General features: G+C 43.9%; 1 protein-coding gene across 3 annotated transcripts in view; it reads right to left on the bottom strand.

Annotated features, from left to right (window-relative positions):
• Positions 1 to 4,976: 4,976 nt before the first annotated feature.
• Positions 4,977 to 13,108, bottom strand: part of JHY (junctional cadherin complex regulator) — a 61,125-nt gene continuing 52,993 nt past the window's right edge. For all 3 annotated transcript variants that reach the window (XM_047824231.1, XM_047824232.1, XM_047824233.1), the window contains 3 exons: positions 8,904 to 8,984; positions 7,985 to 8,113; positions 4,977 to 5,444 (listed from right to left, as the gene is read on the bottom strand). In XM_047824231.1, coding sequence (XP_047680187.1) covers positions 5,247 to 5,444; positions 7,985 to 8,113; positions 8,904 to 8,984 — 408 coding nt within the window. In that variant the 3' untranslated portion in view covers positions 4,977 to 5,246. The remainder of the gene's footprint in view (positions 5,445 to 7,984; positions 8,114 to 8,903; positions 8,985 to 13,108) is intronic.

The following is a 13,108-nucleotide window of genomic DNA, read 5'->3' as shown; positions in this document are numbered from 1 at the left end:
CTGAAGGTTATTTCCCCCACTGTTGACTTTGCATCCTAAGGATACCCACTGTTTCAAGATCTCTTGCTAAAGCTTGGGACCCTAGCGACCGTAAGGGGACCCCGAGAAGCCCGTCTGGCGCTATTGGGGCGGGTCTCAGAGACGAGCTGTCAACTCAGTGAAGGACATATTTATGAAATCTTACTCCAGATCTCCAAGCCTTCACTAAACATATTTGCCTGAAATGTTCGTAGCATTGTAACCCTCTCAGCCTATTAGAGCTATTTAAGCGCGGAAGACCATTTTCTCAGCTTAGTGAAAATTACTTACTTACATAGCTCAGGTTTGCAAGGGAAAATGAAAAGGCAGTGGAGAGGCAGTGGAGAAAATCGGCCCTGCCCACCAAGTTCTTGTTTCCTTTTCCTCCCTTCATGTGCCCCCAAGAGCCTTCCCTGTAGCGGGGGCTGCGAAATCTAGTTGGCAACTTCATCTTGCGAGGTGGTATCTCCACAACACTTTGGGAAGGGCCCCCAGATTCCAGGTATTTCACTGAGCCCAAACTAACCAAACACTGAAGAATGGAACTTTTAAGACCTGGGGAAAAATTAAGAAATGAATGAAAAATCTGCCCTCTAAAACCTTTTGCTTTCCATTGACCAGATGTTTGCTTAGAAAATCTAGATGTATGTTTTCTCAGTACCTTTTGTGAGAAGATGTATGGTTTTGCTCAACAAAGCTAGAGGGGGAGTAGGAGCAAATATTTTAGTCTGGAGAGGTGGTGGGGTCAAGGGACAATTTTGGATATCTACATATATGATTTTTTTTTTTTTTTTTTAAGTAAGCTCTAGGCCCAACATGGGGCTTGAACTCACGACCCTGAGATCAAGAATTGTATACTCTAGGGGCGCCTGGGTGGCGCAGTCGGTTAAGCGTCCGACTTCAGCCAGGTCACGATCTCACGGTCCGGGAGTTTGAGCCCCGCGTCGGGCTCTGGGCTGATGGCTCGGAGCCTGGAGCCTGTTTCCGATTCTGTGTCTCCCTCTCTCTCTGCCCCTCCCCCGTTCATGCTCTGTCTCTCTCTGTCCCAAAAATAAATGTTGAAAAAAAAAATTAAAAAAAAAAAAAAAAAAGAATCGTATACTCTACTGGCTGAGCCAGCCAGGCAGCCCAGGGGGACACTTTTGAATATTAGATTTCAGCTACTCCGGAAACTTACCTTAGTGCATTTTAAAGAGTGGAATACTTAGGGGTGCCTGGGTGGCACAGTCAAGCTTCCCATTCTTGATCTCTGCTCAGGTCATGATCTTGCAGTTCATGAGTTCGAGCCCTATACCGGGCTGTGTGCTGATGATGCAGAGCCTGCCTGCAAGTCTGTCTCTCCTGCCCTCTGTCCCGCCCCTGCTTATTTTCGCTCGCTTGCTTTCCAAGTAAGTAAATACACTTAAAAAAAAAAAATTAAGAGTGGAATACCTGAATAAAATTTTTATTAGATATCTTCCTCCTTTATATTGCCTTTACGGTATACAAATTTTGTCTGACAATACAGACGACTCCTTATCATCCGGGATGAAGGGGGAGTGAGACGCTCTGGATAAAGTTCACAATTTATTCTTGCTCTAATAAAGTTAATCTTAAACAGATTTAGGAGAGCAACTTGTAGGAGAGCAACTTTTTTTTTTTCCTGAAGAATCTTCTATTTCCAAATGCTACTTTGAATATGATGGGTCATCTATGTTTTAAAGCAGATTTTGGAAAGAATTAGCTAAACTTGATATCTTAAGACTATGACCCGAATTCTATTCATCCTGTTCTATTTTTCAATTAGTAATTAAAAAAGAATCCACACCACCCTCTACCCCCGGCCCCGTGTTTATCTAGTCGGCTGTTGTAGACCATTTGCTATCAACTCAAAGTTCTCAATTAGCTCCGGTGTTGTTATAATTACTGGATGTGTTTTCAAACAACTCCCAGCTAATAACCATTGGGATGAAGAGTCATTTTCTCACTATAGATTGCACGCTCATGCTCGCTGTGATGTTTCGACAATGATTCATTAACCAATAATAGGGCCCCAATTGGAACCATTAAGCATTGGTGCCTTTGCTAGACTTACCTTTTATTTTGTTCCTCAATATTGTCTTCTCTGGGGCTGATTTCTGGATAACTCCTAAGAGACTCCTTAATATACAAAACAGTATCATGAAGACAGCTGTTACTGAATTCACCTACTTGGAACAAAGCTTCCTCTTAACAGGATGTTCTCGTTGGAAATTGAAGATGGAAAAGTGCCATAAAAAAGGAGTCTATGATGCGAGAATGCATGATTTAAAGGTCCTTTATACCAGTTCATAGAGATTAGGCAGATTAGACACTATGTCTTTTCAGGGGCACATCTAACATCCGGGTAAATATAAGCCCTCCATCATTCTATCAATCAAATTTAAAGTTCCTTGCTTCCTAATGGGCAGAGTGTTTTTACTTCTTAAATATCTGAAGCAGAAATGCTGTAAAAATTGATCACTGATCCACTTGGGTCTACGAAGACCAGTGTTGTTGCCATTAGCCTTTATTTTCAAGGCAGGGCAAAGAAGTATTTGTCATTCACTATTTCTGAGAATCGTTATCGTCGGTATCATGGTAGCTAGATCTTACGAGGTGGGGGCCAAAGGCCTCTTTTGGTTCATTCTTTAATCTCCTCCCCCAGCTTCTAGCAAGTGTGTTCTGTAGCCGTAGCCTTTTCGATGCCACTTGGCCACTTTTAATACTTGTGTACGGAGGACTGTGAGGGTTTATATCCTGGCGGCGAAACACTTGGTTTGGCAGTAAAGATTCTGTGAACTGTTTGACGTCGACTGCACCATGCCACCTGCTTCAGCTCCATGTGATTCTTGACAATGGGTGAAAGGGATTGAAGGATTTAAAAGTGCTTAGGCTGACAGAGAAACGGTTAGGGGGAATGTGCAAAAGTGAAATTGTGTCTTTTATTAGGCAACATCTGGGTTGCTTTATATGTAGCTTTCAACTTTAACAACGTAATCATGCAGTTGCCAGATGATAGGCATTACGATGTGATCAAGTAAGTAGTCCTGCACATTTCTAAAAAGGGAACTTAACGATGGAAGTTCACGTCCCAAACTGAAGTTCATAACACTGACCTCCTCCTTTCCTACACCGTAAACAAAACTACCACTTGCTACAAACAAATACTCAGTGCTGTCCTTGGTGTTGAAAGGTTGAAGTTTCGACCTGGAGGCTCCCTCTCCCGTTGCTATCAGTAGGACTGACAGATGTCCGTCATTTATCCTACGTTGATCTCCATGTCCTTCTCTGAAAAATTGGTAGGTGAACAAAATACACCAATCCCAAGCTCTACATTCTTTTAAGGTACTCGAATAGAAATGGAGTATTATTTTAAAAGTTTACCCCGCCCCTTTAAATTTAGAAACGTTGCTATATGCGTTGCTTAAACTTCCAGACTAAGCTTAAATTTAAGGCCATTTGGGAAAAACGATTCCATTCTTAAGCTTCTAGAAAAGTCTTCATCATGTACCATGAGGGGTCTTCTTTTACAAATACATTTTAGGATCACTTTGGGCTATGAATTTCCCCGAACTAATGCTTCACATAGATTATTTTCAAAATCCCTGCCCGTTTCTGGATATGTCCATCCAAGAATGCAATGCCCACCTAACACAAGTAAGCAAAAATTAAATTCTTCAGTGATTATTTCAAGACCTGGTAATTTTACAATGTTGATTCAGTCTCCTCAGATAAAAAGTAAAAAATATTTATTAATATGGACACTCAATAGTAAAGTATGGGATGCTTTTTCCTCTTCCCTAGTATTTCGTGTAAAAGCACGGATGTGGTGCTATGTCAAGATGTTTGTGAGGGCAAGACGCCTGGCATGTTTACATACATGAGTAAGTAAGTAGCTTTGAGAGAAAACGTCTTTCTCCGATTTGCCTGAATGGGTGTCTCTGGACTTGGATTTTTTTTTTTTTTTTTTTTTTTTTGAGAGAGAGGGGGGTGGGGAGGGGCAGAAAGAGGGAGCAAGAGAATCTTGCTGATAATGCAGAGCCTCACATGGGCTCGATCCCTTGAACTGTGAGATCATGACCTGAGCTGGAATCCAGTCAGACACTTCACTGACTGAGCCACCCATGCACCCCTGGACTTGTTGGCTCTCTAATTCATGTCTTTCTTTTTAATGTAGATTTTTAATGTTTATTTATTTTTGAGTGAATGAGAGGGAGAGAGAGCATGAGCTGGGGGAGGGGCAGAGTAAGAGGGAAGCACAGAATCTGAAGCAGGCTCCAGGCTCTGAGCTGTCCGCCCAGAGCCTGATGTGGGGCTCGAACCCATGAACCATGAGATCATGGCCTGAGCCAAAGTTGGACACTCAACCGACTGAGCCACACAGGTGCCCCTCTAATGTCTAGATGCTCTGTTAGAATGACACTGGGATATGTTCTACTTAAGTAGGCAAACCTAGATGTGCCTCCGTTTTTTTCAATTTTGTATACAAACCTTTACTAAATTTAGAGATTTTGTTTAACTTAGTTTAGAACTATTTTGGAAATAGTTTTTTTTTTTTTTTTTAATGTTTTGTATTTTTGAGACAGAGACAGAGCATGAGCAGGGGAGGGGCAGAGAGAGAGGGAGACACAGAATCGGAAGCAGGCTCCATCCAGGCTCCCAGCTGTCGGCACAGAGCCCGACGCGGGGCTTGAGCCCACGAACCGCGAGAGCTGAACTGAGCCGAAGTTGGACGTTTAACCAACTGAGCCACCCAGGCGCCCCGGAAAGACTTCTGATGTACTGGCAGTTAGTTAGTCCAGTTTAAGTTCATTTTAGTTGAAACTGAAGCATTCATACCTTTTTCTTATCTGGAGGGTAAGAGAGCAGCATAGTAGATACATTTATTACTGGGCAACTTCAAGGTTTTCATTTATGCAAGGATGGGTAGAGATTAAGAAAGCAAAAAATCCAATCTACAACTAAAAGCCTTTATTCCCTAGTTCTTATTCAAATGGAATGAGTTCAGAGTTCTGATTTGAAAATAAATAATGAAGAAAACATTCTTTGTAGAATCTAAAATGTGGCACCGTGATGTGGTACGGCTCCATATTTTAAATTCTGCACGAAGCGAACATGGACCGCGGCTGGAGGACATGGGGTCCTCCCTCCCCATGCGGGGAGGTTGGTTGGCCCTCTTCCTCCGTGTCCAGTCCCCGGGCATTTTTGGTCTCTGATACATGTGTTGTCTACACAATGTGAAGGGCTTTGAAAGCGGCCACAGCCTGTTTTTCCCTTTCGTGTCTGCTCTGCAGTATTTCCAGCAGGGAGATTTCAGGCAGAGCGTCTTCCTTTCGAGCATCGGTTGGATTTTTCTTCTCCTTCGATGCTCGATCAGTCAGATTGGAAGGTTTGGGTTTGGGGATGGTCTTAGCATATTCCAAAGCCTAAAAGCATAAAGATAAAATGGTATTTGAGATGGGAAGTGAGCCCCGGGTTCCTTTAAATGATGTGGAGTCTTAGGAAATGCTTATTAGCCATATGAATGGAGCCTCCGGCCACAATAGCCTACTGAGATGTGGGTGGGAATGGAGAGAGAATGGGGTATGCAAATCATGTGAAACAACACACAGTGTCCACCAAATAAATTAGCCGCGTAACCGTGTGCTGTGGCAAAGAGCCGAGAGATGACACACAGATTTGTGCCTGTGGGTGTTTTCGTTGTAAAACGGAGTTTTATTCGAGTGTTTGAAAGTAGATTTCTCACGTGTGGGCTCTACTTAGCTTCTGGCCGTCTTCTTAAAACCAAACTTCTATTGAGGAGAGACGGACCTTACCGATCGAAGTGGACTTGTTACAGCTTGAGACCGAAGATCTCACTGTCGTCGATGAGCCTCCATTATTACATCTAACTCTTCCTCATTCCTAGGCTCTTTGAACTCTAGCAACTATTTATCAGAGGTTGGGAATTATTCTGTTCTTTAGCATATTATCTATAGAAACCTGGAGACTGGAAAAAGCTGACTTTTTTTTTTTTTTCCCTTCAGTGACGTCCGTTCCAAAAGGCACTACAATAAACATGAGATCACGAAATAGATTTCTAAACCTGCCTTTATATCAATTTTATATTTTAATGAGCATTTCTTGATAGCTGAAATGGGAATAGTATATTTAGGTCATGGGGGGGGGGACCTCCAGACTCCTCCGTGTGTGTAGGTGATTTCTGTAGGAATTTCTAATTACAGACTTGTTGCCTTGACTCTCTTCATGAAAAAATAACGGATTGGAGAGAAAAGAAAAAAATGGCACCATGGAAACTCAGTCGAGTGGGCTGAGGTCTTCAAGGTCCGAGGAAGAAAGGCAATAAAGAGAAAATATGATGGTCTGTGAGAGAGAACATGAAGTACAAATTCCTAAAAGCACCAAAGGGTCACTTGTCCCTCATGCAAAGGGTCCCATGTTCTTACTGGGACGGAGACGGAGACTTTGCCCTGCAAGGCTCGGTGTTTCCCCGAATGTACTTCATTCACATCCTGACTTCTAGCTGGATGACCTCTGAGACGGAGAACATTCTGTATTTTATGAAATATTTTTTTTTGTGGCTAGAGAAACCTATATATTACGGTCCCTTGGGAACAATGTAGGGGAATGAAATTGAAAGAAACAGTGAAGGACTTTTCTTTGACATACGTACTCCTAAATGACACGACGACTCTAACTTCTTAAAATTTAATGCTAGCGAAGGAAATTGATAGGATTCTATCAGGATTGCTGGTTTCTCCTAAGAAATCGCCCTACTATCCAGTGAAAACGGTTTTAAAGTTTTGAGCCGAGTTGACAGAATATTGCATTCGTTTCTGGTGTGCAGCATAGTGATTTGACGAATCCGTAGGTTAGGCTGTGCTCCCCACAAGTGTAGTTACCATCTGTCACCACGCAGGCCATGACAGTATCGTTGACTATAATCCCAGGGCCGTGCCTTTCGTCTCCATGATTTCCTTCCATAACCGGAGGCTTGTGCCTGCCATTCCCCTTCACTGTTTTGCCCCTCGCCCTCACCACCTCCCTTCTGGCGACCATCACTTTGTTCTCTGTATTTATGGGTTGGATTCTGCTTGTTGCTTGTTCATTTGGTTTTTAGGCTCCACATAGGAGTGAAATTGTGTTTCTTTCTCAGTCTGACTTATCTCACTTAGCATAATACCCTCTAGGCCTGTCCACATTGGCATAAGTGGCCCCATTTTATCCTTCTTTAATACGCCCCATCTTCTTTCTCCATTCTTCTATAGAGGGACACTGGGGTTGCTCCCGTATCTCGGCTACGGCAAAGATTGCAATAAACATACGTGTGCATGTATCTTTTCGAATCCGTGCTTTTGTTTTCTTTGGGTCAACAACGAGTAGTGGAACTATTGGATCATATGGTGTTTCTGTTTCTAGCTTTCTGAGGGGCCTCCATCCTGGTTTCCACAGTGACCGTGTGACCTGACGTTCCCACCAGCAGTGCATGAGGGTTCCTTTTTCTCCAAAGGCTCACCAACGCTTGTTATTTCTTGTCTGTTTGATTCTAACCATTCTGACAGGTGTAAGGTGATCTCATCGGGGTTTTGATTTGCATTTCCATGATGAGGAGTGATGTCGAGTATCTCTTCATGTCTGCCGGCCTTACTATTCAGTTTGTGGGTGGGTGACAAATTTGAAATACTGTACTCGGAAGAAACCATGGAGGGCTAAAGACCATGACGAACTTCAGGCTCATCTTACAGCATCATATGTGTGTACGTGTTATTTGTATCACTGTCTGTATCAATCAATATCAGTATCTGTGAAGGAGGGACAGCTGCAGGAACAGCAGTAGCTAAGACATCCCTGTGTTCCAAAAAAAAACAAAACAAAAAACCCAAAAAGGTGGGGGAACTTAAGAGGTAACAAAGGTTTCCTTTTCACTCTAATTGCAAAGCTAACGGCCTTGCTGAGAATTTCTTACCTTCTGCCGAGGGATGGCCGATTTACTTTTGGTTTTTGCTGTTTGTGGTTTCGGCAGGAGGGATAGCGTCTTCGTGTTATACTCCTGAACTTGTCTGGCGTATTCCTTTTTTTGGATTAATTTCTGCATCTGTTCGGGGAAACAAAGTTACGACCGTGCCCAGGCCCTGCTAGATCTCCCCGTTCTCTCCTTTTAAAAACAGCAATTGTTTTAGCCGGCTGGGCGTATGGTAGCGTCTCAGAGGCACCGGGGAAAACGGGGTTACCATGTGTAAGGCAACGGCGGTGAGATGGTTAAGTTAATGTTTCTCCTAGAAACAGTCTCTCTCGGAGGGGGCGGGACATCACCGCAGTAGCACACCCAGGGTTCCCTTAACAGGGGCTAAATCACATTCAGCTCTTTCTTTGTTGCATTTACCCAATTTATTTTCATTTTGGCTTCCAACTTTGAACTATACTCTCTTTTCATGCCCTGAGTGCAACCGCAGTTAAAACACATTAAATGAAGATCTCCTTTCACTAGAGGAAAGGAACTAAAGTGGATGCACTTTTCATGGGTTGGGGAACTCTTATCCTAAGCGTCTTCTCTGTAGCCACTCTTTGAAATTACCAAGATCACTCTATTGGGAAAGACCAACGACCGTCTAACACACACATCTCTTTTCATGTGCACATGGCCCTCTTCTGTGCGGGCCCTCAAACCTAACTAAAAGGTGGATACATAAAACAGCATTGGCTGGGTAATTTTTATGGTAAAAGGCGTATCCGGGTCTCTATTACCAATGCTATTTCAGAAGAGTCTACTCAGAGGGAGACATTTGGATGAGGACTTGGTTCCGGGGCACGGGTCTGTGCGGTTCTGCTAAAAGGCAGGTAGGCAAACCCAAGCCCACAGAATGCTGTACGTACGTCACACTCACTTTGTCTCTGATGGACTCAAGGTCAGGTCCAAGGCCTCCAAGCTTCACGTCTCTTTTCTGATAACCTTTCAGCTTGGCACTCTACAGATACAAAGAGACAGTTTCTATTAAGGAACTGTGTGTCCCCCCCACCCCCGCCCAGCTGTCCTAGCCACACAGGAGAGGGAAGAACGGAGGTCCGTGTGGACAGCTGGGAGAGTGTGGCGGCAGTTCCTGATAGTTCTTCCACGTTAAGGGTAGCTCTTGATAATTTGTAGCTTCTTGGGTAATTTGTAGCGGGCTGTGACTTCTCCGACTTCTGCAACAACAACAAAGCTGGAATTCTGAGAATTACAAATAAACATTTTCGAGTGAACGAACTGGTGTTTTGTTGTTAACCTTTTGAACAACATCTGCTACTACTGTTATGTCTGATCTCCTACAATGACCAAACCAAATGATTTCCTGGGAAGAGGCCATCTAAATCAGGTAAGCATTGCTTCAAAAAGAGGAGTGCCCTGATGATGTCATAACATTCAAAAGACAGTACATTTTTTTATCTTTTAATGTTTGTTTATATTTGAGCGAGCGAGACAGAGAAAACGAACCAGTGGGGGAGGGGCAGAGAGAGACGGAGACAGGCTCCCGCTGTCTGAAGCAGGCTCCCGCTGGCAGCACAGAATCCGACGCGGGGCTCGAACTCACAAGCCTGGAGATCATGACGTGAGCTGAAGTCGGATGCTTAACCGACTGAGCCACCCAGACGTCCCAAGATAGTACATTTCTAAGGGTTAGAGTCTAGGCAAGATCTACTGAGAAACTCCTTTCATTCAGTGTGATTTTTGGATATTTTGAAGGGTGTAATTTTATATGACCTTCATGGTGGTTTTGCATATTTAAAGGGACAGTAACATGTGGCGATTTAATTTTAAATTACGACATTTGAGCAAAATAACAGGCCGGAAAAACACTAATGCTCTCCAGACTGTAGACTAGAGGATGATATTCCCCTGACTTCTGCTTTCAGTGTTAAAACGGACTTGCTGCTTGGGGCAGATGCCCTTGTGGAGATACCAAGTCCCCCCGCACCCCTCCCTCTTTTTTTTTTTTTTTTTTTTTTTTTTTTGAGTTTGTGAGTTCATTTGGTTTCCTTCCTTGAGCAGGGTAGGAAAGGACCATCCCAAAGAGCTAGTTTGGACGACAGTAGTTCCGTTCAGACAGATCTATGTCAACGCTTCAGCTGGAGAAAGAATAGCCATCCTCAAGAGGCGACAGCACTGCCCTGTTTCACCTGCACGTGGTACAAAGCTCAGTGTTTCTCTAAATCTTGAAAGCTCTCGTAAACTACGTTAAGGCCTAAGATAAGCAGTACATCTAGTAAGTTCTTCAGACAGAATTTGGCAGAGAGCGTCCAGAGACTTAAAAAAAAAAAAAATTCTTATGTTGGATACAGTTACTGCGTATCATTCCTTGATGGGAACTTCGGTATCCTTTGTATCAACTGTTACAAGCATGTGTTTTCCTCCCACTGGGCTATTGGCCGACTACCCACAGCTGGCCCCAGTTAGGTAGTTTCTCCATTGCCTTTCCCCACTATAGAATCTTCGAGCCAGGTACTCTGTTCTGCAGATCCGAAGCACTGAGCTCTGGCCCGTGCGGTATAAATGAAAGTTGGCCGGGGGAAAGCTTGTATCTTAGAAAGCTTTTATCCGGGCTGGCTCTTCATCCGGGCCCCTCTCTTTTTCTGTTTTCTTGCCTTGAATGCGGATATGGTTCTTGGATCTGGAACAGCAATCTTGGGTCGGGAAGGGAACAAGAGAACCATACAAATAACTGGTTCTGGTGTTGTGAGCTGTGTGGCTCTCTACCTGTGGGTTAATCATATGTGAGAAGGAGCCCATCTTTTTGAAGGTACGGTAAATCGTAATTCTGTGACTTGGAGGTGAAAGCAATATTTCTAACGTCTTGGTGCTTCAGAGAGCCAGAATCTTGTGACACGTAGGCAACATTTCTACGCTTCAAGGATCGAGTTCTGCAAACCGAATTTCCCTGATTAGAATGTTCAAAACTTACAGTCGAAACTCTTTGGGCATATCTAACTCTAAAAGGAGAGAGAAGGTTCCTTTTTTCGGAAGAAGTTGTTGGGCTAAAAATCGTTTAAAAAAAACTATGGAGAGAAAATGGTGTTCGTTAAAGGCTCGTCAAAATCTGAAATCCCCTTTAAGAAAAACGATCACCTGGCAAAACCATTCTAGTTGCTTCTTGCCCTTGATATTTATCTGTTCATGCTTGGGTAAAATTGTCAAGTGCTACAAATTAGATATTTTCACTAAGCATTTTTTTTTTTTTTTTTTGAGAGAGAGCACACACATGCGTGAGTTGGAGAGAGGGGCAGAGGGAGAGAGCAAGAATCCTAAGCCGGCTCCTTGATCAGCACAGAGCCCCAAGTGGGGCTCAAACTCACAACCACGAGATCATGACCTGAGCGGAAATCAAGAGCTGGATGCTTAACTGACTGAGCCACCCAGGGGCCCCTTCACTAAGCGTTGTAGCATTATACTGCGTTTCCCCGTCATTGGTTTCCAAAAATGACTTCCATACATAACATTCTGTCTTCTGGTTATAGTTGCGTTATTTAGCTATTCCTCTAAATGTCGACCATTTAAGATGTCCTGGCAGTGAGCGTTGTTTGTGGGCTACTGTGAGAATTGCTTTGAGATCAGTTAACAGAAGTGGAATTATTGAGGCAAAATCATGAACACCTTTAAGGTCCTTCATGAACACTTCCATTAGCAATGTGTAAGAAAGGCCTTTTTGTGCAAGCCTTGACTGCCCTGTGTGTGATCACATTTAAAAATCTCTGCTAATTACTAGGTGAATGAACCCTCGTATCTTCTACGTGGCAATCGCAAACTTGTTCTTTATCATCTGACCTGTTTTGCAATCGCTGAAATTCCTATTTGCCAGAGTAAACCGGAAATGAAAACGGAGAGAACCTCGCTCCTATCCAAGTCCTAAATCCAATTTGTCCAAAACGGATGAGAAATGATCAGTGTGTCCAGAAATCACAAACTTAACGCGAAGCAGCTTAACCGTAATCATTGCACGGACTCTTTAAAAGATACATTGTGAAGCGTGAATAATAGCTCCCTGCTCCTGGGTTCCCCCGGTTTTTACTATCCCGTCGAATAACCAGAATCTACATCTTGGCTGTCCTTGAAAAACAGAACACGGAGGGACTAGCATTACCTATTTACAGAGTAAAGAGTGTGGCCCGGAGGGGAGGGGGAATCCAAATGCTCCAAACTCCTTTTCCGGGATCGGGCTGCCTCTAGCCAGAGACCTTTCTCAAGGGAGAGAGAACATGCTTCGTAACGAAGTTTGCTCTGGGTGACTGGCGATGAAAAATCCTAGATTTGCTTAAGTTTGCCTCAAGTAATCTTGATTGCCGCTCAGTGCTGTAATTCCATTTGATCTCTTTCCATCAGAAATCTTCCTAACAGCTTTACTGAAATTGACTTTGCATACCACAGAACTCCCCCATTTGAAGTTGTACCCATTAGCAGCCGCTCCTCCCCCGCCCCCCACCCCGGCCCCCCACCTCCAGCACTAGGCAACGACTAATCTGCTTTCTGTCTCTTCAAAAGGCTTTTATAGTAAAATAATCCTCAGAATTTACTTTGATTTAGTTCTCCTTGGCTGTTACAAGACTAAAAGGTCACAATAGCACCCCCCCCCCCATACACCCTGAAAATTAAATCAATGATAGCCCTGTTAGGTCTCCAAACACGGGGTTGGGGGGGCGGAATACAGTCCTGTTCTCAATACACCCCTGATGGGGTTCGCGCTGCTAGTCTTTGCATAAGATGTGCCCAAGCTGACCTCAGCTATCCCTGGCCCCGCCTGGTGATGGCAAAGACCAGACCCACCCGTCTGAACTGCTGTCCACTGTTGATGGCCCCTTTAGCAGAAGATGGCACGGGACTGTCCTGATGGCATATTTCTGCCGGTAATTAATCACCCTTCACAAGCTAGAAGAGTGATGTTTTCTTGTAAACTTGGGGCGAAGTGTGCGTGAATTGAAAATGACCTTGACTGTCTGGCGAGGACCTGTTTCAACTCTGAAACGCTGTACCCTGCTGTGGGGGACACGGCAGGGCTTTTCTCCAGAACATTCCTCAGACGTATAAGCAGGGGAAGGCTACTCAAAAGCGGGACAATGGAAA

Source organism: Prionailurus viverrinus, chromosome D1 (genome assembly GCF_022837055.1).
Source record: "Prionailurus viverrinus isolate Anna chromosome D1, UM_Priviv_1.0, whole genome shotgun sequence".
NCBI lineage: Eukaryota > Metazoa > Chordata > Mammalia > Carnivora > Felidae > Prionailurus > Prionailurus viverrinus.
Note: the sequence above shows the minus strand (reverse complement) of the source record. Positions and strands in the feature narration are given on the sequence as shown.